This window comes from Hylobates moloch, unplaced genomic scaffold, assembly GCF_009828535.3.
Source record: "Hylobates moloch isolate HMO894 unplaced genomic scaffold, HMol_V3 SCAFFOLD_2, whole genome shotgun sequence".
NCBI classification, from domain to species: Eukaryota; Metazoa; Chordata; class Mammalia; order Primates; family Hylobatidae; genus Hylobates; species Hylobates moloch.
In genome coordinates, this window is record NW_026652277.1 from 162,372,167 (window position 1) to 162,396,790 (window position 24,624).

Here is a 24,624-nt window from a genome sequence, read left to right on the forward strand (position 1 = left end):
AATATTAAAATATCAGGGAGGAAATAGTGGGTTGAAAGTTAACTGACCGGATCATGACTAGATCATGTCTATGAGTAACGATTCCACAAGTGGAACAGTTAAACATTTGCATCGGTGACTGCTTGAGATGTCATGAAGCCCACAGCTGCCGGAGTGTGGGTGAAGTGTGAAAAGCATTCATAGCCAGCATGGGAAGCTCTATTCCATGTTGGTGAGTCTGTGTGAATATGTCTGTCTCCACATCTTTTCAGATCATTTTAAATGCCAAAGCATGTTTCCTCAGGATCAGACTATACATAGAACTTGACATTGTTTTTCACCCTGTTTCAACCTGTTCTAATATTCTTGCTAAATTTTCAGAAATTTAAAATAGAACATACCTTCATCCTTTGTAGTGGATTCCTGATGGATTACAGCCAATCCAAGTTTATTTAACCACCTAAAATTCAAATAGAAAGCAAATGTTGACCAAAGAGATCAGCCCCCCACCCATTCACCTTCCCCCAGAGTTTGTTATGAAATCAGGTCATGATTCTACCATCAGTCTGCACATTTCCAGAAATAGCATAAGTTTGTGCCATCGAAACCTAAGGCCTCTGGTTTCACAATACTTTCCATACTTAAGGTGTCTTTTGTAAGGTAAGATGTGAGGTGGCCCATTACTCAGTTGGTTCATGAGGGCAGCTAAATTAGGTATTCCAGATATATGAACAAACACATCTTCTGTAATTCTGCATTTGAAATTTTTAGCAACCATCAAATCCTTTATCACTGGATTTAGTAAGTTGGCTATTAAAATTATTGGGTGTTACTCTTAATAATGTCGGTTTATTTTAGAAAAAAATTAGGAAAAGATCATCCATTTAATCCAGGAATATTTTTATGTCAATCAGTAAAAAAAAATCTGGCTAGAATTTAACAGATATTTTTAAACTAGAACAAATTTTAATTCCTTGAAGCATTTTATGTAAGGTAAAAATTGAAAATGTCCTATTTACCATTTTACTGGGAATGAATTCCAATTAAACATCAGTAACAAAAATAGAATGAGACAGAAACTCACACTTGGCTTATCACTGCAGACCACTGTAATTCCTTCTCAAGGGTTTACTCAGGAATGTATCTTGAAACACAAATTTTTAAAAGATGGGACACAAAGTGTGTCTATGACATATACTCCTAACTATATAATCTTCTACTTATTGGGAAGATCTTGCTTATTTCTGTACCTATTTTGGGACAGTGAAAATCCGTGCTATGCATTTATCAATTCATCTATGCTTTTGATGTCTTTGGGCAATGAACAAGCCATGAACAATTCAGCATACTACACTTGCACTGAGCCATAAATATTGCACCTTCCCACCTGTATAACTGTCAGATAATTAGGAATCCTTACGCAACCCTCAACCTGCCATGGTCTTGTTGTACCTGTTATTTTTTAATAGAAAATATATAATAAATTCAATGCTGGGAGCAGTGGTTCATGCCTCCCAGCACTTCGGGAGGCCAAGGCGGGTGGATCACCTGAGGTCGGAAGTTCAAGACCAGCCTGACCAACATGGAGAAACCCCGTCACTACTTAAAAAAATACAAAATTAGACGGGTGTGGTGGCGGAAGCCTGTTATCCCAGCTACTCAGGAGTCTGAGGCAGGAGAATCACTTGTACCTGGGAGGTGGAGGCTGCAATGAGCTGAGATCACGCCACTGCACTCCAGCCTAGGCAGCAAGAGTGAAACTCCATCTCAAAAAAAATAAAAAATAATAAAAAAATAGGAGTTTCTAAAGAACAAAGATGAGATCCAGCCTTTGTTAAGAAATCACCTTCAGCACCATAATAATCACAAACTCCTTAGTAGCCACTTAAAATTGGACCAATAAAGAGCCCAGATAGGCAACAGAAACCCAAAAATGTGCATCAAGTCTCAATAGGATAATAGGCAAAATAAAGGAACAGAAATTTATAGGAAAAATCGAATAGCTAGAAAATATGCGAAAAAAAATTTCTCAGCCTCAATAGTATTTTGAGAAAGGCACACTCAAACACAGGAAAATATTTTCACCACTGGATTGGAAAAAACTTAAAAATATTATTGATTTCAAGTATTTAGCAGGAAACAGAAAAAGAAGCATTGTCACCTTTTGTTGAATTAAACATGAAAACTGATACAGCCAATTCTGAGCAGGCAATTTGATGATAATATTAAAAATTTAAATATCCATCCCATTCACCCAACAATTCCAATCATAAATATCAATCCTATAGAAACACACTTTCATATACACAAACAAATGTGGCAGAATATTCACGGCCAACAAGGCTTGTAATGGCAAAAAGAAAAAACATTAATAAGAAAATGGATAAATAAATTATTTATTCTATCAACACTGATTCTATCAATTTCCTGTTACAATGAAGCTAATGAGAGGACTAAGATGGGGGTGGGGGGTGGTTGTAATGACCTGGAAAATATATGAACAAATTATGAACAAATACATCTTCTATAATTGTGCCTTTGAAATTACAAATTTCCAAATTTGTAATGGAAATTTGTATAAAATGGAAAACCCTAATATACTCTTAATTGAGAAGATCAAGCATAGAACAGTATGTTTAGCCTGATCCACTGTACTTCAAAAATGATATGTTTTTGTATGTGCATGAATTGGTATGCATAGAAAAGTGTCAGGAAGAATATGATCTTACTGTTTAAAGTGATGGCCGGGCACAGTGGCTCACACCTGTAATCCCAGCACTTTGGGAGGCCGAGGCGGGTGGATCATGAGGTCAGGAGTTAGAGACCCGCCTGACCAACATGGTGAAACCCTGTCTCTACCAAAAATACAAAAATTAGCCAGGCGTGGTGGCACACGCCTATAATCCCAGCTACTCGGGAGGCTGAGGCAGGAGAATTGCTTGAACCCAGGAGGCAGAGGTAGCAGTGAGCTGAGATTGCACCACTGCACTCCAACCTGGGCGACAGAGTGAGACTCTGTCTCAAAAAAAAAAACAAAAGAGGAGGGTAACCCTCTTCTTCCCCTAAGTGGCCTGAGGTGATCTGTGAAAATGGTTTGCTATTCACCTGACCCAGAAAACCCCATAAAACCATGCAAACCAAGAGGTTCAAATCTTTGTGTTCACTTTAAGAACACCTGTGAAATTCCCTAGGCTATCAAAGGTATGCATATATGAAAAGCCACCAAGTTATCTGAAAGATGTCACTTTATGGAAACAATGTGTACCATTCCATCCTTCCAAGGGTGTAGTTGGTAGGTGTGCACAGGCCAAACAGTGGGGCTGGACACAGGGCTGGTGGCCCAACAAGAATGCTGCATTTTTCCTGCACATGTTTAAAAGTGCAGAGAGTGATGCTGAATTCAAGTGTTTAGATGTAGATTCTCTGGTCACTAAGCACATCCAGGTGAATGAAACACCCAAGATGGGCCACTGTACTTTCAGAGCTCATAGTCGGATGAATTTATATATGAGCTCCCTCTGCCACATGGAGATGATCCTTGCTGGAAAGGAAGAAATTGGTCCTAAACCACAAGAGGTGGCTGCATGGAAAAAAAAAAAAAAAAAGTGTCCCATAAGAAACTGAAGAAACAAAAACTCACGGCATGAGCATCGATTCAGCATAAAATAAATGCAAATGAAAGCAAAAAAAAAAAAAAAAAAGTGGTTAGCCCTAGGGAGAGTAGTTGAATTAGAAAGTAAGGGCTGGGCGCGGTGGCTCACGCTTGTAATCCCAGCACTTTGGGAGGCCGAGGCGGGCGGATCACGAGGTCAGGAGATCAAGACCACGGTGAAACCCCGTCTCTACTAAAAATACAAAAAAAATTAGCCGGGCGTGGTGGCGGGCGCCTGTAGTCCCAGCTACTCGGAGAGGCTGAGGCAGGAGAATGGCGTGAACCCGGGAGGCGGAGCTTGCAGTGAGCCGAGATCGCGCCACTGTACTCCAGCCTGGGCGACAGAGCGAGACTCCGTCTCAAAAAAAAAAAAAAAAAGAAAGTGAGGTGAGGATATAGGAAATCTTTTTCTTTGTCTGACAAGAATACGTTTTATGTATTATTAACTAAAATAAGTATTTAAAAGTTCATTTTTTAAAACTGACTAGGCAAAACACAACACATTTCATGGTTCACTTTTAAAAACACCATAATAACAATTTTTAGCTTATACCTTAGTTCATAATTGTATAAGTTGATTCTCCCCCAAAAAAGCATCTAAAAGTGAAATAGGCAAAATATTTTTTTAAAGAGACAAAAAAATAGTTTTCACTTGAGTGTCTGAAACAAGAAAAGGCATTTCTAAGCTCCTCTCCTGAACATGGAAATAGAGCAAAATAGAAGACTGTTGACAATAAAGAAAATATTTCTCTCAGCCCTTACACAAAACTTATATCCTTTTCATTACAACTATTAGTTACTTGCTGTGAAAAACTGGTGATGTTTAGAATCTTGTTTGACTGTTTTCTTTCTAGGATCCACTGGCTTAGAGTACCTTCTTTGCTAAGAACTTTTTTTAAAACATCATGGCAGCAGGAAAACATCTATCTGTGGCTAAGTAGATGGATGCACTAAAGGACTTATATTTACATAAAAGAAAATGACAGATGTTTCCTGGGAGTTTGTTGTATATTAACTTGACGTGAATGTGTGTGTTGGAGGAGAACAAGTTTTAAGAAATTGATGTACAAAACAAGAGCATTCTTCCCACAGTGTCTGAGAAAGGCAGCTCCCATCTTCGCTAAGAAACGAACTCTTTCATTACCCTTAATTACTTACCCCTGTACTTTTAAATGGAGCCTCACTATAGAACATGCGGAGTTCCTACTAAACTTAATTACATTTCCCTTCATCGTCCCCAAGAGAAATGTCACCATCCAGAAATGCAGTTGCCCAGGGAGAGGAACTTCTAAAACAAGGACTCATCACTCCAAACGCTACCCACTCCCTCCCCCACACCTCTCATCTTACCAAGTAATGCCCAGATATATTATTTCCTGGCTTAAACCGGCTGCATCAGTAAGAAGGGAAGTTCTTCATGTGTTATTGCAAAGTAAATCTCTATTGTCTGCATAATCTTGTGGGTGAAGGGAGAAGTTGCATTGTTGGCTACTAGAAAAGTCATTTTTAGAATAATGAAACTCTATAATGATATTATAAACGTGAGAAATTATTATACATTTCAGGCCCAGACAAAATGGACCATTTAGCCGGATGGACAATTTTCAAGTCTAAAGGTCATGGAGAGATTCAAAAACATGGAGTCCAGACACCTTAAGTTCGAATTTCGATTTGCATCTTGTTTGTAAGCTGGAAAGATAACCCCTAAAAGAATTTCAAGTAAAATGAACAGATCTTCATAGCATAGATAGGCGATAAGATCTTGATGTTGATAACTGTGAAAGACTTTGATTTCACAGCCAACAGGATGAAGTATATATAGCATATCTACCCATGCAACCCTACTTACCATTAGATAGGTTTCTGAAAAGGGAGAACATAAAATTGGAAGATAAATAAACTAGAAATATAAATAAACCCAGATTAACAAATTCTTAAGAGAGGTGGGACAGTGATCCCACCTCTCTGGGGAGGAGGGGGATCTGGGATTTACAGAGTAACCTGCATGAAATACAGCAGATTCAGATAACCATGGAAGGGTCTCACACTTTCATTGGTTTAAAAGTGCACCTTATTGTGTAGGAGGAGAAATTCACTAGGTAACAAAGCACTTAGAAGCAATTGTTTCTCTGCTACTCTATCTCACTCACCTCTTGCTGGAGAGAGAACTACTTGCAAGGAATCAGCCACAGAATGAGTGGGAAGGACGGGCCAAGGATGGAAGCTGGAGCTACAAGGCGCTTTTAAAGAAAAGCCAGGACAGCAGGAGGTATTGGGCAGGGGAGAGGCGGGCAGCACTGTTTCACCACCATTCAAGACCAGAAAGGGCCATTTGGGATGAACTGAGGCTCAGCGGCAGACTGACCTCACTATCACAGGGCTCCAAGTGCTAGCGGGCAAGACCTTGTGCCTTCCACATCCCACTTACACAGCAAGGGCTTTGCTAACCAACAGGATTTAGCAACTGATGCAAATAAAAAAAAAAAAGTTAAAGATCTTTGATGTGGAGATTTTAACATCCTCTCCATTCGTGTATCTGTTCTTATTTTTCTCAGATGCTTAAGAAAACCAAGGGGGAAAAAAAGCTAAAACTAGAAAAAGGGCAGAAACAACTTCTCTCTTTGTCCAAGTAAATCAAAGCTTTGTTTGGAAGACTCAACTGTCAGTTCCTTGCCTTGTTTTTTCTAACACAGAGCTTCCTGACTTTCTACAGTACAAAGCCATTCTGTCCTCATCTGGAGGGTGATGCTGGGGAGGTGAGGTTAGCGGACAGATGAGAGTCCTTCTAGCTAGACAGAGCTACTGAGTGGATATCCTGTAAGCAGCATGTGTGTGTGTGTGTGTGTCTGTGTGTGTGTGTGTGTGTGTGTGTCCATGCACAGGTTTGGTGAAAGGCAGTTGCTTTTTTTCTTCATGTTTCTAGAGCAAGAGAGCAATGAGAACTACATAGGGCAGACAGGTAAGGAAATCATTATAAGTAAAACAGATTAAGCGTAAGCTCTATGAATGGAGGAATTATGTGTGGTTTTTTCATTGCCATTGCCCACCATCTGCTGCAATGGGGCATGTGGTAGGTGTTCCATTAACATATTTTCAACTGGTCATGTGAAGTAATAAGAGACACTAAGAATTCTGAGAATAGGGCTAAATTAAATAGAATGCCTTCTGATATCTCCAATCAGCACCTCAAATACAGCCTGATTCAAATAGCCATTGTTAAACCAGGTGCAGTGGCTTAAGCCTTAGTTCCAGCACTTTGGGAGGCCGAGGTGGGTGGATCACTTGAGGTCAGGAGTTCGAGACCAGCCTGGCCAACATGGTGAAACCCTGTCTCTACCAGAAACACAAAAAATTAGCTGGGCGTGGTGGTGCACGCCTGTAATTTGGGAGGCTGATGCAGGAGAATCATTCAAACTCAGGATGCAGAGGTTGCAGTGAGCCGAGGTTGCACCACTGCACTCCAGCCTGGGCAACAGAACAAGACTCTGTCTCAAAGATAAATAAATAAATAACAGCTATTGTGATCACACCTGACTCTAAACCATTAGGAATGGTGTAGAGCAGGTTGTACTCTGCACACAGCCCACTTATTTTCACAGACCACCCTGGAAATGAAGCTAGGGATCTACAATTTTAAGTTCGATGTACTCCGAGCAAAGGCATTTTGCAAAATGTTCAGGACAATACACGGAGAGGTGATAAATATGTGAATCATCACGATGCTATAGCGATATTTTGCATGTAGAATTCCGAAAGCTGCAAGATCAGTTACATAATACTTCCAAGCCTCTCTCCTTGTGATGCTGATTCTCCTTTTAACATGTTCTTTTAATGACTTCTGTCCACTCCTTTTTCAACTTGGTGGTTCCCTGAAATAGCCACTTTGATACATGTAATTCTCCAAACTATTTCCAAATACTAGAGAAGAAAGCACGAAGGCATTGTAACTGCTAAATAAATTAATCCTTAAAGTAACAGAAATAAAACAATAATTGATATGGACATATGATTAAAATTCCAGTACCAGACCAAGTTAAGTATATTCCCATTAAGGACTGGGTTTACCAGTTTCCTCTACTTACACGTTCATTTCCTGTACATTCTCAGCTGCAAAATAAAAGGTCTTGATCTGTGGATGGCTGATCTTAAAAGCACTTGAAGGAGGAAAAGCACAACACATAAAAAATTAGTGTTTATAGTCAACAATGGGTCTGAGAGTAAATCAGTAAAATACAAGCTTTGTAAACTTGTCTGCTTTCTTTGTAAATTTACAAAAAATAATTTAGTAATATTAAATACCTATTGTCTAGTCTCTATTTCGTATAGGAAACTGAGAGTCAATTTTTTATGTCATAACATCCAGAACAGGGCTGAGTCTTAGCTGGTCAGTAGTTTCCATTTAAAACATATAGGTACGGCCGGGCGCGGTGGCTCACACCTGTAATCCCAGCACTTAGGGAGGCCGAGGTGGGCAGATCATGAGGTCAGGAGATAGAGACCATCCTGGTTAACATGGCGAAACCCCGTCTCTACTAAATATGCAAAAAATTAGCCGGGTGTGGTGGCAGGCACCTGTAGTCCCAGCTACTCAGGAGCCTGAGGCAGGAGAATGGCATGAACCTGGGAGGCAGAGCTTGCAGTGAGCCAAAATCGTGCCACCGCACTCCAGCCTGGGTGACAGAACAAGACTCCGTCTCAAAAAACAAATAAATAAATAACAAATAGAACATATAGGTATATTCTCTTCCTTTCACTTGCTAACTGCTTTGCTATAAAGATACAATAAATTCCATTTTAAAGTGATAGAAAGAACACTTCAAAATATTCAGAACAACTACTTCAAGCAAGGTGTTTCTTCACTTTCAATCAAATATACAGAAGAGTTTTTATAGGAAAATAATCAGGTTTGGAACATTCACTCTGTAGCAACACATCAGAAACCTTATTCAAGGCACCCTTTGTTAGTAAAGGGGAAATATGAAATAGATTTTAGTATAAAAGAAAAGCAGAAAACATTGAAGATAACAAATGAGAAGGGCTTCCACTTTACCCTTTAGGCAGGAAGTCCTGCAGCACGGCACAGGCCAGGGTTTTTGTAAATAGCCAATCCTTTTCAAACCACAGGAATCAACACTGGACGTGTGCAACCACACCACAGAGGCAAAGACTTAAAACTAACACCAGTTTACTAATCTTGTTAAAAGAAAACTACTCAATTGCTGCAACTAGTAACATAGGGCAAAAAGGAAGGCCCCTTTCTGATAAGACTGGAAAAGATGTCAAAGGTAGAAGAAATAATTTTAAAAAAGGTGAAAATGGACACATACGCAAAATATAGCAGACTGCTATCATGGGAGGAGCACTTGAATGAGAGTCTGTAGATACCTGGGTTTACAGCCAGCCCTCTCATGAGATCTAAGCAGGTCACAGACTCTTTGGGCTGTTTCCTTGTCAGGAAAACCAGGACCATGAGCTGGTAATTTTTTTGGTCCCTGTCAGTTCTGAAATCTTTTGCATTTAAATTAGATCAGAGTGTAATCTCCAAGCTTAAGACATCTCAGAAAATTCAATTCCAAGTGTGCATCTGACAACTCCATGAACTAAGAAAGAAAAACTGGTCTTGCTGGCATATCTGCAACTCGGGTGAGTCCTATTTAACTGCTTGTTCTTTTCTTTACTAGAACTGAAGCTTGACATCTGACCTCCCTGCCAGTCCTGGAGGGGGTTTATTCCATCACAGACACAGTCATCAACAACAGTCCATGCCAAGGCTTCGTGGGGGTTTTAAAATCCATCTGCTCCACAAAACGAAATTCCAGAAAATGAGAGGTTAAATGCTTCTATTTCTATGTAGGATGCCAACCCATAATGCTTCAAATTCTCAGACATTCCGATGTTACCTTCACTCACTTCCAAATCACCATATCACTTGGTGAACATTATGAAGAGATGGTAGCCTGGCTCAGAATTTTGTGGAAGATGAGAGACAACTTACTGCTTTTTCTTGCATTCGGATGCTCTTTCCACAGTGAAATCAGGCAGGTTGACAAATCCATCAGCTTTCTCTGCCTGAAACAAATACATACCACAAATAGGAATGAATGCATCAATCCTGGGGATTAGTGTATTGAGATCATATACATGGAATAGGGATGGTATAAATGAGATGAGGGATAATCAAGAGATACCAACCACCCTGAATCACCATGGAGGTGTCCCAGATACACAGCTCATGAGAAAGATTAATGTTCTCCTGATAAGTCACCCAGAATCTTTCCAAGAGAAGTGACATGACATGACACAGCTTAGGGATGGTCACCATATGGCAGGCATAGGACCTGCCTCCATCCGCCTCCTGTCTCCGTGGAAAACATAGCTAACCCAACAGAGTCATGTCTGCTGAGCCCATCAGCATCCACAGCATCTTCTATTCCTAGTACTCTAGTCAGCTAGCACACAGGAAGAAACCTAACTAGCATTCTTGATATATATATGGTGCCCAGAGCCCTGGAGTTAGCAAATCTACATTCCTATCATGGATTGACTATTTACTGGTTGTTGGGACTTAAATGAGCTCAGATAAATAAAACTGCTAAGAGTCACTCAACAAACATTATTTCCTCTCCCAAGTCTGTAGGCAGGGCCTTGGAGATTAAATCACAGAGCTACATCTTTCAGAACCTCAGTCCCATCATTGATTTCTGGGAATTCTTTCTACAAAGAAAAGACTGCAGAAGAAAATTACATTTATGAGGACGTAGCATAAATGTCACTTTACATCACCAAAAACATGTATAGGAAATATAATCACTGTCCCACCTCTCTAAGAATTTGTTAATCTGTGTTTTACAAATAAAGTTTAACTGAGCCACAACGAAGCTAGATTGTTTGTCACCCATAGAACTCAAATCTTCTTTCATCTACACTGGTGTCTCTGAATAGAGAAATAGAATCTACAAGCTTAAACATAAATGAGTCTGTGGTTATTGGGAGATGAGTAAAAATTGATTTTGAAAATACAATCTTAATTTTACAAGTCAGCTAGCTATTAAGTTAGTGTCATGGGTGCTTTTAGTTTACTTGATCATTCTGCTCTTTCCTTTATTGCCAACTAGAGTGCAACTTGCATTCTTTTCTTTGGAAAAATTAAACTGTGAGGCATCCAACCCTATGCCCATCTTCTCTCTCTTATGTGACTCAACTTATCTAAATTCTTCACCTGAAATGCCTTCCTCTTATAAGATTCAAAACTCCAGGCTGGGTGCAGTGGCTCATGCCTGTAATCCCAGCAGTTTGGGAGGCTGAGGTGGGTGGATCACTTGAGGTGAGGTGTTCACGTTCAGCCCGGCCAACATGGTGAAACCCTGTCTCTACTAAAAATACACACAAAAAATTAGCTGGTCACGGTGGTGGGCGCCTGTAATTTCAGCTACTTGGGAAGCTGAGGCTGGAGGTTAGCTTGAACCTGGGAGGTAGAGGTTGCTGTGAGGCCAGATCACGCCACTGCACTCCAGTCTGGAAAACAGAGTGGGACTCTGTCTTAAAAAAGAAAAAAAAAAGATTCAAAACTCAATTCTAATGGATACTCTCTTCTTTAAACATTATATATGCATATGTGTGTGTATACGGAGTGAATATGTATTCATTCATATGTATATTATATATATGCAGCTTCTCTCTTGATGGGCTTCTTAATTACTGGATGCTGATTCTCGAAGAGAATATAAGGTATTCAAAGAATACAGACTAAGTCAACTTTCTGTACAATGCACAGTGCTTCCTGTGGATTCTCAATCAGCCTTACAAGAAAGTATAGTTTTGAAAAACTATGTTAGGTCCCATCAATTCCACTTTTAGATCTACAGACTGAGTATCCCTTATTTGAAATGCTTGGGGACTGGAAGTGTTTTATATTTCAGAATTTTTCTGATTTGGGGATATCTGCATACACAAACAAGTCAAGCCTCCCAAATTTGAAAATCCAACACCCAGTGAATACTCTCTTTGAGCATCATGTTGGTGCTCAAAAACTTTCGGATTTTGGAACATTTTGGATTGGATTTTTGGATTACGGATGCTCAACTGTATGCCCAAAGGAATTGAAAAAGGGTACTCAAATACATGTGCAGCCCTGTTCACAAAGCACTCACAACAGCCAAAAGGTAGAAACAGCCCAAATGCCCATTACCACATAAATGGATAAATTAGTTGTGCTGTATCTATTCAATGAGATACTATTCAGCCTTAAAGAAGAATAAAGTACTAATACATGCTACGTGGATGAATCTCGAAAACCTTGTGTTAAGTGAAAGAAACCAGACACAAAAGCTCATCTCTCATATGATTCAATTTATATGAAATATCCAGAAGTGGAAATCCAGAGAGACAGAACACAGCTAATTGGTAACTACCAGGGGCCCGGGCAGTAGGAAATAGGGAGCAGCTGCTCAATGGATAAGGGGTTTCCTTTTGGGGTGATGAAAATGTTCACAATCTAGATAGATGAGGGGGTTGCACAACGTTGTGAATGTATTACATGCCACTGAATTGCTCACTTTAAAGTAGTTAATGTTGGGTTGTATGACTTTCATCTCAATTTTAAGAATCTATGTTAGGCTAAGGCGTTTTTATGTAAATTTCCATAATTGACTTAGAAAGAAAAAAACATCACTTAGACTCAGCATTTGTTTCTACTTCCTCCTCCCATTCATTTCTATATGTTCCAGAGAAACTGCAGAGACCAAAACTCCACCCATGTTGCTAAATCCCATCTACTGTTTTTAGTCCTCCCTTAATTGAACTCTAAGTGAAGCTGTATCTGTTCCCTCCCTCTGGAGCCACCCTCCTGTTGTGGCCTTTTTGACAACACATTACTGCTGCTCCCCTTTTTCCTCTAACTATGCCTTCTTCTCTTTCAGGGGTCTTGTTCTCCTGTCTGTTTCTTAAATGTCATAGTTCCCTAGAGTTCTGTCCACAGACTTATTCTCTTTTTGTTCCAAAACTCTCTATGGATGATCATACACACCCTCATGGCTTCATCTGTCATCACTGTACACACATATCCAAAACCCACACTTTGTATCACCACTGTCCACATATATCCAAAATCTCAAACTGGGATTCAATCCTGGAGCTCCTGTCCCAGATTTCCAACTGCCTAGTAAGCCTATTCCCATGAGCCCCGCAAGAGTAACAAATCCAAGATCAAACTCATTATCTTACTCCGTAAAATGTCTATTCCTTTCTCCTGTGTTCTCGACTTCAGTGAACCATATCACTTTCTAGCCAGTTGCCAAAACAGGACATCTGAGAGACATCCCCAACTCTTCCATTCACTTCTCAGTGCCCATGCAGGTAAACTCAAAGTTGTATCGTTGCTGCATCTGCTTAGGTCTTCAATCCATCCATTACCTACTGCCTCCTTCAACTTACCCTTAATGTTTTGTTGAATTACTACAAAAGTCTCCTAAACTGTTCTCCTTCTCTATAATTCTGCCCTTTCATCAGATTTAGTGTCCAAATCACAGTCACAGTCACAGCAAATCTTTACATCATGAATATTCTTCATGGCACTGTTCTGATTAAATACCCTGCATGGTGTCCAGCTGCCCTCAAGTCAAGTCTAAATGCTTCAGCAGAGGATGAATTTTTGCAACCTACTCATCTGACAAAGGGCTAATATCCAGAATCTACAATGAACTCAAACAAATTTACAAGAAAAAAACAAACAACCCCATCAAAAAGTGGGCAAAGGACATGAACAGACACTTCTCAAAAGAAGACATTTATGCAGCCAAAAAACACATGAAAAAATGCTCATCATCACTGGCCATCAGAGAAATGCAAATCAAAACCACAGTGAGATACCATCTCACACCAGTTAGAATGGCCATCATTAAAAAGTCAGGAAACAACAGGTGCTGGAGAGGATGTGGAGAAATAGGAACACTTTTACACTGTTGGTGGGACTGTAAACTAGTTCAACCATTGTGGAAGTCAGTGTGGCGATTCCTCAGGGATCTAGAACTAGAAATACCATTTGACCCAGCCATCCCATTACTGGGTATATACCCAAAGTACTATAAATCATGCTGCGATAAAGACACATGCACACGTATGTTTATTGTGGCACTATTCACAATAGCAAAGACTTGGAACCAACCCAAATGTCCAACAATGATAGACGGGATTAAGAAAATGTGGCACATATACACCATGGAATACTATGCAGCCATAAAAAATGATGAGTTCATGTCCTTTGTAGGGACATGGATGAAACTGGAAAACATCATTCTCAGTAAACTATCGCAAGGACAAAAAACCAAACACCGCATGTTCTCACTGATAGGTGGGAATTGAACAATGAGAACTCATGGACACAGGAAGGGGAACATCACACTCGGGGGACGGTTGTGGGGTCGGGGGAGAGGGGAGGGACAGCATTAGGAGATATACCTAATGCTAAATGACGAGTTAATGGGTGCAGCAAAACAACATGGCACATGGATACATATGTAACAAACCTGCACATTGTGCACATGTACCCTAAAACCTAAAGTATAATAATAAAAAAAATTAATTAATTAATTAAATTTAAACAGTGTAAAAAATAAATGGTAAATCTTCACTTGGGGGGATTCCTTTTCTGCATAAGTGAACCAGCTGAGATTCCCTTAAATAGGAGCCTAAATAAGTATGGGTGAAAACACCTTAGTGTTTCCCCAGGAAATTATCACTTTATAAGCAGAAGCTTTTTTTTTTTATTCTGAAGACAGTTGAGCTATATTCAAAATCACAGATAATTTGTGTCAAAAATGGTCCTTGCTTATTTGACTTGCAAAAAAAAAAATTGCCTCAAAAATGACAATCACAGAGGGCAAATCCTGAGAGAATGACAGTGTTCTTCTCTTCCTCCTCCTTTTCCTCCTCCTACGCTTCTCCAGATCCCCGTTGCCTATTACATTAACTAAAATAACTGTGTTGAATGGGATCCTTCTTCTTCAATTCCTAACTTTCTAAAAAGTTTCCTGCAGGCAGCCAAGCAGGGTGGCTCATGCCTGTAATCCCAGCACTTTGGGAAGCCGAGGCAGAAGAATCGCTTGAGCTCAGGAGTTCAAGACCAGCCCAGGCAACATAGGGAGACCTTGTCTCTATTTAAAAAAAAAAAAAAGTTTTCTCCAAGTTCTATACTGGTACCTGCAAGCTTCCCTCGAAATCCTGATGTAATAAAAAACTTGTTCTCCTGCCAGAGGTATCAAACCCATCCTTTGGCCATTGTGCAAACTTCTCTTTCCCAAGCTGGTCGTAAATTCAGAAGAAACACGTTCCTTTTCACTCTGTTTTATGATGTTCTGTGATCTCAAAGGGCCTTTCTCCTCACAATTCAGCCCATCTACTTTTCCCAGCATCTCTGATTTTGTTCATCTCAGTGGAGTGTCACGTACAGTTGCTGTCATTAGGCAGCATTAAATACATATTTCTATGAAAATGGCTGGTGTTACAACACTGGGGGAAATATAAAGGTTGCTGATCATCTCTCTGATATCATGAATCACCTCTAGAGTATTTGTCTCCTTTAAACACTCTGCTCTTGGCCAGATGTGGTGGCTCATGCCTGTAATCTCAAGTGCTTTGGGAGGCCAAGGCGGGAGGATGACTTGAGGCCAGAAGTTCAAGGCTGCAGTGAGCTGAGATGGCGCCACTTGCACTCCAGCCTGGGCTACAGAGTGAGACCCAGTCTCAAAACAAACAAACAAAAAACAGAGTAAAAGGGTTCCAGGGTGTGCACAAGGCAGGTTGCCTCCTGCTCCCTGGCCCTATAATGCCCTTCTACCTCATTCCCCTAGATAAGTTTCTAGGATTCAACTTAGGCGTGACCATTTCCAAAACTTTTTCCCTATTCCCTTAAGTCTGGACTAGGTGCCCCCCTGTCTGCCTCCAGCTCCAGAGGCGGCCCTCCCTTACAGGACCTCTCTTACTATATTTAATTATCTGGTTGTTTGTCTGCTTCTCCAGTGGATTGTGAGTACCTTGAAGGAAATAACTGTGTTGTTCATACATATTATTTATAAGGTATGGAATAAATACATGTGAAATAAATAAATACATTTTATGAATGAATGAATGAGCTATAATCTTTTTCCTCTGACAATAAAGTGTAAAATGAGATACAGAAGGCAGTGTGGAAAAGTTTGCCGGTTTTTTGTTTTTTGTTTTTTCTTTTTGAGACAGTCTCTCTCTGTTGCCCAGGCTGGAGTGCAGTGGCGTGATCTTGGCTCACTGCAAGCTCCGCCTCCTGGGTTCATGCCATTCTCCTGCCTCAGCCTCCCAAGTAACTGGGACTACAGGCACCCGCCACCACACCCGGCTCATTTTTTGTATTTTTTTTTTTTTAGTAGAGATGGGGTTCACCGTGTTAGCCAGGATGGTCTCGATCTCCTGACCTCATGATCTGCTTGCCTTGGCCTCCCAATGTGCTGGGATTACAGGCGTGAGCCACCGCGCCCAGCAGTTTGGCAGTTTCTAAAAAAAGTAAGCATATAATTACCATACAACTGAGCTATTCTACTCCTAGGTGTCTACCCAAGAGGAATGGATGCAAATGCCCATGGAAAGGTTTGCATGCAAATCGTTATAGCAGCATTATTCATAATAACCGAGAACTGGAAACAACCTAAATGTCCATCAACTACTAAACAGAGTATGACACAGCCATACGATGAAATGCTATTTAATCATGAAAAGGAGCAAACCACTGACACTTGCTGAAACATGGATGAACCCTGAAAACATTCTGCTAAGTGAAAGTGAAACACAAGCGATTAGTTATGACTGTGTAATTCCATTTCTATGAAATGTCCAGAAAGGGCAAATCTATAGAGACAGAAAGCAGGACAGTGGTTGCCTGCGGTTGGGGGTGGGAATTAACTGTAAATGGGGATGGGGGATCTTACTGGTACAATACAAATTATTTAAAACTGATTTATTATGACGGTTGCATCACTTGGTAAATCTACCAAAAATGAATGAACTGCAAATTTGAATAGGGTGAGCTTTATGATACATAAAATGTACCTTCATAAAGCTGTTTTTAAAAACATGAGGTTCATCAGTTATAACAAATCTCCCATGCAGATGGGCATATTGATAATGGGGAGGTTGTGCATGAGTATGGGCAGGGATCATATGGGAAATATCTGCACCTTCCTCTTAATTTTGCTGTGAGCCTAAAACTGCTCTAGAAAAATAAAGTCTTTTAGAAATTAACTAAAATAGGACATCAGATTTTAGAATTTACATGCAAAAATAAGTGTTCATTGCCACGATAACACTTGCCCTTTTCGTACCGTAAGTATTTTGGAAAATATACAAAATTACTTCTTAGGTACCTACACATGTCAGAAAAGCAGAAGCGCTGACGAGGAGAAATGAGAGTGACGTGTATTCCCGAGTCTAAGTAGGTCAAAGAAGACCAAGCCAGAAACAGATGAATGGTAATATAGGAAACTGTCATGTAGTTCCTGGTTAAAAAATGAAAAGTAATATTATATCTCTATTTTCAACGAAACCATAGTTCTTTAATTCTAAAACCCTGATTTCTTTACACTTCAATAATTCTGAAATCAGAAGGCACCTTAGAATCTATGTATATTTTCATTGCAACATCTTCTCCCCTAAAACCTGCTATTAAATAAATTATAGGTCTTAAATAGAATCTTGAATTCAAGAAACAAAATTAGCTAAAAAAAATTTCTTTGTAATATACTTTTGTGTTTTTAAGTGAATATAGAATTGAAATTCTTGAAATTACCTTAAGCAAATTTAATGAGGTTACCCAGTGACTATCTGAATCAGGCGAAGCTGCAAAAGTCTCCATTTCTCCATATAAATCTATTGTTTTCTCAGTTACTCCCCAAAACCCCCAGGGCACTGGAAACAGATGAGGTCTAAACTCTGAGCTGAGCTGCCCATTCTCATGCCACCTTAGAACAGTTGTCTCTAGATTCTCACACTACATACAGACTCATGACCTCTAGAGAAATCTGAATTATATTCTTTAAAATAGAACGTAAAAGTAAAAGGAGATTGAAGAAAAGTTAGGATAAAATTCACTGTAAAAGTTCTAGTTCTATGGAGAAACAGTCATTCTCAGACATTGCTAGTGGTAATGCAAAATGGAACTCAACAGAAGGAAACTGGATAATAATTAGCAAAAATGCACTTGCCCATTAACCCAGAAATTCCACTTCTGGGATCTGTCCTAACTATACCTTGGAGAATATGTGGAACGACATGTGTATTGCAGCATTGTTTGTATTTACAAAGGATTGCAAAGAATGCAAATGTCTGTCATCAGGCGACAGTGGAATACACTGTGGTATCCACACACAGTGAATAACTATGAAAAATGCCATACAACGCATAGAGCAATCTCTAGGACATAGTGAGAGAAAAAGTAAGGTGCAGTATTATATATTTAATATGCTAATTTTGTGTAAGAAAGGAGGAAGGGATTTGACTCAATATACACACTTGCTGTATTTGCGAAAAGAAACATGGAAAAATAAACCAAAAACAAATAGAAAAGGGGGAAGAGAGAGGATAGAGAACAGAGATGCGAAGGAGACTGACTTGGTTGTAACTTGTTATAGTTTTGACTTTGGAATCGGGTACACGATTGATTTTTTAAATCAAAAACAAACACGAAAAAGAAAAGCAATTCTCGAAATTAAAAACAAATAGAAAACTAATTGAATGTAAACATGGTGACATAGCCCCACAGAAATAATCATTGCTCTGAGAGACCTCAGAACTTTGACTATACGTACTTCACGGCAAATAGGCTAAGTAAGGACTCTTCGTAGTGACATGTTATTATCATTTTTACGTAGTCTACGTAGGTTTTTTTCCTTTCTTCCCTTCTAAAATTGCACAGAATCTAAAGCTCCCCTCCTTCTCTCCATACAATAGCATCCATGGCATTGCAACTCATCTGCCCCTTCCTTTCAGAAAAGGAAATATGAAGATTAGCACACCAACACAATCTACATTCTGCAACTATCACAGAGAGCTGCACGTATCAGCATCGGGCTGTGACAAACACTGCACCAAAAGAAAGAAAAAATGTCTGTGTTTTATTTTCTTCTAGATATCAGAAGCAGGCCTGGTAGGGAGTGCGCTCGGAATCCTTTTAAGAAATATAATAATCTTGAGTAACATCTAATAAGACCTAGCATTTATTGAGCGCCAAGCATACGCCAGTGAGGTAGTACTATGATCACAGCCTTAAGAGGAAAATTAATCCCATGCCAAGTGCCAGAACCTAGAACACCAAGCTAGTCTGGCATTATACCGTGGGAACCATCATGTGGTATTATTAAAGTGACAGGACTCAGACCAGGATCCAGCAACCAGTCGAATAATTCTAAAGACAAGACTGAAGAAATTCTTCAGAGCTAAAATAGGCTCAGGAACTGAAATGGGAGGAGGAGAGAATCTGCAGTCAACACATGGCACAGATAAAAACAACCCTGGATTTGGAATGAATGTCTCGATGTAAGCCACTTACTCCGACATCCCAGGCAGAATACTTAACCTCTCTGAGTCACTGTCCTCACAGTGAATAAGCAGCTATAACCAGCTTCTCCAGACTAAATGGAAATTAACATAGATGTGTGTGATAATGTAAAATTTGTTAAAGCTACAAAGAAATCCAAGAATTTATTATTATTAGTTCCTAGGAAAGCAGGAAAAGGGGTGAAAAGAAAACAAAAGAGAAGGAATGACCCAGAAATTAATGTAAAAAAAGTTTTTTTGTTTGTTTGTTTGTTTGTTTTTTGAGATGGAGTCTTACTCTTGTCACCCAGGCTGGAGCGCAGTGGTGCGATCTCATCTCACTGCAACCTCCGCCTCCCGGGTTCAAGTGATTCTTCTGCCTCAGACTCCCAAGTAGCTGGGGTTACAGGCACGTGCCGCCACGCCCAGCTAATTTTTGTAGTTTTAATAGAGACAGGGTTTCGCCATATTGGCCAGACTGGTCTCAAACTCCTGGCCTCAAGTGATCTGCCCGCCTCAGCCTCCTAAAGTGCAAAAAAAGCTTTTTGACTGAGTGCATTGTAAGCTGAGCCCTCCGACTAGCTGTTTCTGTGTCTCAGCTCTCCTCTCTTTTCTTTGCATCAGATTAATGGTTAAAAAAAATTTTAGTTTATTTGGAGAATAATAATGCTAATAAACTTACTATATTCTTCATGTATTATTTGGGGTATTTTTACAAAAATATTGTTGCATTTGGGTTTAGCTAACATTACCCTATGAATATAATTAGATTTAGATCCAGAGAGACTTTTTTCTTACAAACACCTAGAAATAGATATTCTACATAGACAACATTTGGTAAATGTTTTTGGCTAGAAAAAAGGCCCAATTTCCTACAGAACCCAGAGATTCTTGGCATTGATTATAAAAACAGATGGAAAGAATTGATTATGCTAATGAGGATGGTTCTGGGGATACTGAGGCTCCAACAGGGGGAAAAGGGGAGGGTTCTGCAGGAAGGAGATCACTTACTCTCAGTGACCCTGACACATGCCCTGTCCTCACCACTCAGGGCACACTGGCAAGACTTCCTGCCACCAGCACCTGCATCTCACTGTGGGAAAGCTTCTCTGGCTGCCCTATTCCACTCTTTCACCTGTGCAGAGGTCCTCGGAGATCGCTGCTCCTGGGACGAGCTTTCAACCAGCAACGAATGGGACTTGGGGCAGAAATGCCCCCAGCTAGGCTGGACGTCATGGCTCACACCTGTAATCCCAGCACTTTGAGAGGCCAAGGCAGAAGGATCTCTTGAGGCTAGGAGTTTAAGACCAGCCTGGGCAACACAGTGAGACATCTCTCTAAAAAACATACAAAAATTAGCAAAGCACAACTATGTGCACCTGTGGCCTCAATTATGCAGGAAGCTGAGGCAGGAAGATTGCTTGAGTCCAGGAGTTTGAGGTTGCGGTGAGCTATGATCACACCACTGCATTCGAGCCTGGATGACAGTAAGACCCCAACTCTAAAAAAATAAAAATACATAAGTAAACAAATCAATATCCCAGTTCCTTTTCCCCTTAGTGTGAAAACTCTGGGGTACATGTTTTTCACAGGCTCCCAGGGTTCCCCAAAAGAATGAAGTTTTGCTTACCCACAGTCACACCCTGCTTGCTAAGAAGAACTTTATTAACTAACTTTTCTACCCTCTCTCACTTCCCTATTCCCTTTCCGAGTATCTCCTGGATCACTTCTCAAGTAAACTGCTAGCACCCAAATCCTCTTCTCAAGAATCTGCTTCTGGGAAACCTAAACCAGAATGCTATTCCCCTTGCAGAAAACATTCCCTCCCATGAACAGCCCAACTGCTCAGCACAACAATCCCTCCTTACTATTCCCTCCTAAAAGTCAACCAAGGATATGGCTCTCTCACTATGACGTTACATCATATTTAGGTGGTGACCAAGAAGTGGCTGTCATCCTGTTCTATGCTTTGTAAGTCACCTCTCCTAGCTATCCACTCACAATCTTTCATTCTCTCCTTATGGAGAAAGAGGGAAAAGGCTCTGAAGTAAGGAGACCACTTGGAGCAAAATCATATTTTAAGTGAAATTAAGTTACTAGTGAACTTTCATGTAGTCTGATATACAAAGATAGTAATTACCTTCTGAAATGTAATTTTCAAAAATGATTAAGATGGGAACCTCAAAATTTAAAAGAGTTTTGTGTGATTGTTCTCTGCCGTGTAAAATCCTTAGCTTCTGCTCAGTCTCATCTCTGCCCTATTCTTTTGGAAGCTTTAACACCCCAAATGTGCTATTGTTTTCACATATATGGGCTGGTCTCCGCAGCAACGTAGTCAAAAAAAGAAAGAAAACAATACATATGAAGGAAAGGTTTTAAATGAATCGGAAGAAATTTGATAAGATCTCACCACTACAGACTAAATTTTATCTCTTGCTATCTAATTCATCTACCATCCATGGTTATCGCATGAGTTGGGAGAAGAATAGATAAAGGAGCACCATTTAAGAAAATTTAAAATCAGGTGCATTCTCTTTGAATATTAGAGATTTAGAAGTAATAGGCCGGGCATGGTGGCTCACGCCTGTAATCCCAGCACTTTGGGAGGCCAAGGCGGGCAGATCACCTGAGGTCAGGAGTTTGAGACCAGCCTGGCCAACATGGCGAAAACCTGTCTCTACTAAAAATACAAAAAATTAGCCAGGCATGGTGGCGGATGCCTGTAATCCCAGCTACTTGAGAGGCTGAGGCAGGAGAATCACTTGAACCTGGGAGGCAGAGGTCGCAGTCAGCTGAGATTGCGCCATTGCACTCCAGCCTGGGCGGCAAGAGCAAAACTCCATCAAAAAAAAAAAAGTAGTGAAGACAAAGTTAAGTCTTTTAAAATCACAGTCAGTACAACACATAATCTTGCCTTCATGCAATGTGAAGTTATCAAATGCTTCAGGAACTTTCAAATCTCTTCAAGCTGTTTTCATGAGTTTCATGTGTACTATTAAAATACACCACCACCACCACTACTAAGAAAATCCGGTTCAAAAATGGCAAAAGATTTTTTTTTTTTTTTTTATGAGACGGAGTCTTGCTCCGTCACCCAGGCTGGAGTGCAGTGGCGCGATCTCCGCTCACTGCAAGCTCCGCCTCCCGGGTTCACGCCATTCTCCTGCCTCAGCCTCGCCGAGTAGCTGGGACTACAGGCGCCCGCCACCACGCCCAGCTAATTTTTTGTATTTTTTTTAGTAGAGACGGCGTTTCACCGTGGTCTCGATCTCCTGACCTCGTGATCCGCCCGCCTCGGCCTCCCAAAGTGCTGGGATTACAAGCGTGAGCCACCGCGCCCGGCCAGCAAAAGATATTTCTCCCAAGAAGATAAGGAAATGGCCAATAAGCACATGTAAAAGTTGCTCAAGGTCACTTGAGTCATTAGGAAAAGGCAAATCAAAGCCACCGTGTGATGGTACCTCACACCCATTAGGATGGCGACTGTAAATAATTAATTAATTAAGTGACAAGCACTGGTGAGGATGTAGAGAACCTGGAACCCTTGTGTACTATGGTTGGGAATGTAAAGTAGTGTAGCTGCTCTGCAAAATTGCATGGTAGCTCCTCAAAAACAATTAACATAGAACTACCACATGATCCAGCAATTCCACCTCTAGGTATAAAACCAAGAGAATTGAAAGAAGGGTCTCAAAGAGGTATTTGTAGGCCCGTGTTCGTAGCAGCATTATTCACAATAGCCAAAAGGTAGAAGCGACCCAAGTGTCTGTCAACAAATATGAATGAATAAACAAAATGTGGTACACACATCAATGGGATAAGATTCAGCTTAAAAAGGAAGACAATTCTGAGACCTGCTACCACATGGATGAACCTTGAAGACATTATGCTAAGTAAAATAGGCCAGTCACAAAAGGATAAATACTGTATGATTCCACTTATAGGAGGGAACTACAGTAGCCAAATTCATAAAGACAGACAGTAGAATGGTGGTTGCCAGGGACTGGGAGGAGAAGAAATAGAGACTTATTATTTAATAGGTACTGAGTCTCAGTTTTGCAAGATGAAAAGAGTTCTGGAGATGGATGATGCTGACGGTTGCACAGTAATAAGAACTTATTTAACGCCACTCAACTATACCCTTAAAAATGGCTAAGATGGTAAACTTCATTAAAAAATTTTAATTTTAGAGCTACTACTCTGAAATCGTTATTTGTCAGTAAAGAATGAAAACGCATTTGCCACGGTAAGTTTTACAAGATTCAAGGTGTGAAAATATCAGTGGCTGATGTGCTGTTAATGAGCACCATCACTTTCACAGGTAACAGACATCTACTCATGCTTCTGCTGAACAGACAGACATAGAGGTGAGGCTCAGAGATGGTGGGTGGTTTGCCTAGACTGTCAAGGAGCCTCAGCATCAGGGTAGAATCAGGGTAGAATTAAAATTGGATGCATTCTCTTTCGAGGGAATGTGGAGATTTGACATTGTGAGCCCAGGATTATCTTTCCCTGTAGCGTGCCTCTTCCTTGCGTCTTTTTTAAAGATATCGTTTCAAACATGTTTCCCTAAATTCTGACTCCTTACAGACATATTCAATATCTGTTTAAACTTTCCACTCTATGGTTTCCTTTTGAAATCGTCTTGAAACATGCTCTATGGAAGATTAAACACAGCAGCACAGTAATAGATGAGTCTATCATTTAGCTTGTCTGTAGAAGAAGCAGCTGGAACCTGACCCTTAAAAGAGCTTGCTCCAGACAGATGATAAATCTTCAGATAAAGACTTCTCAGGGAAATCCTCAAACCTAATGAAAAGTTCAGCTCATCCCATGGGCCACTTCGCATTCTGTTGCTTGGGAAATGTGCCCACACCCTCACCATTAACTCATGTGTTAACTGAACTCTTCCTCCAGGGTGGAAAACTCTGTATTGACAAGTACCCAATATCTTCTAGTCCATTCCCATCTTGTAGCTTAAAATCATCCTTTACACGGGGTCGGTAGGTGTATTTTTGGACTTTCCTACACAGGACAGGTCATAGTCACTGAGAGAAACCTTTCCTGGTGTCTGAAAATTCCTAGCACAATTCTTCTGCATCCTAAATTCCCAATATTTAGGCAAACACATTGCTTTTGTTTGTATACGTTCCTTTGATTTTTTAAATATTGCTTTTAGCTGCATTCAATCTTCTCAAAGTAGCTTTGAATAATATAGAGATAGTGTTCTTGGTCAACGTTTACTTGCAAGAAAATAGATGCATAGAGATTTGCATCACTGACTTAGAGCTACAAGACCTCATAATAAAGTACAGGACTAGAATCCAGGTGCCATTTGTCCCTTATACAATGCTGCCAAAATCCACCTTACTGCTGGCTTGCTTCAAGAATGATCAAATTATATACACACACATATACATACGTATGTTTATACACAT

General features: G+C 40.2%; 1 protein-coding gene across 2 annotated transcripts in view; it reads right to left on the reverse strand.

The window, feature by feature from the left end:
* The window catches only part of IPCEF1 (interaction protein for cytohesin exchange factors 1), a 211,335-nt gene that overhangs the window by 55,445 nt on the left and 131,266 nt on the right, over window positions 1–24,624 (reverse strand). For both annotated transcript variants that reach the window (XM_032160933.2, XM_058435616.1), the window contains 3 exons: window positions 9,627–9,700; window positions 7,714–7,785; window positions 381–439 (listed from right to left, as the gene is read on the reverse strand). In XM_032160933.2, the coding sequence (XP_032016824.1) occupies window positions 381–439; window positions 7,714–7,785; window positions 9,627–9,700 (205 nt within the window). The remainder of the gene's footprint in view (window positions 1–380; window positions 440–7,713; window positions 7,786–9,626; window positions 9,701–24,624) is intronic.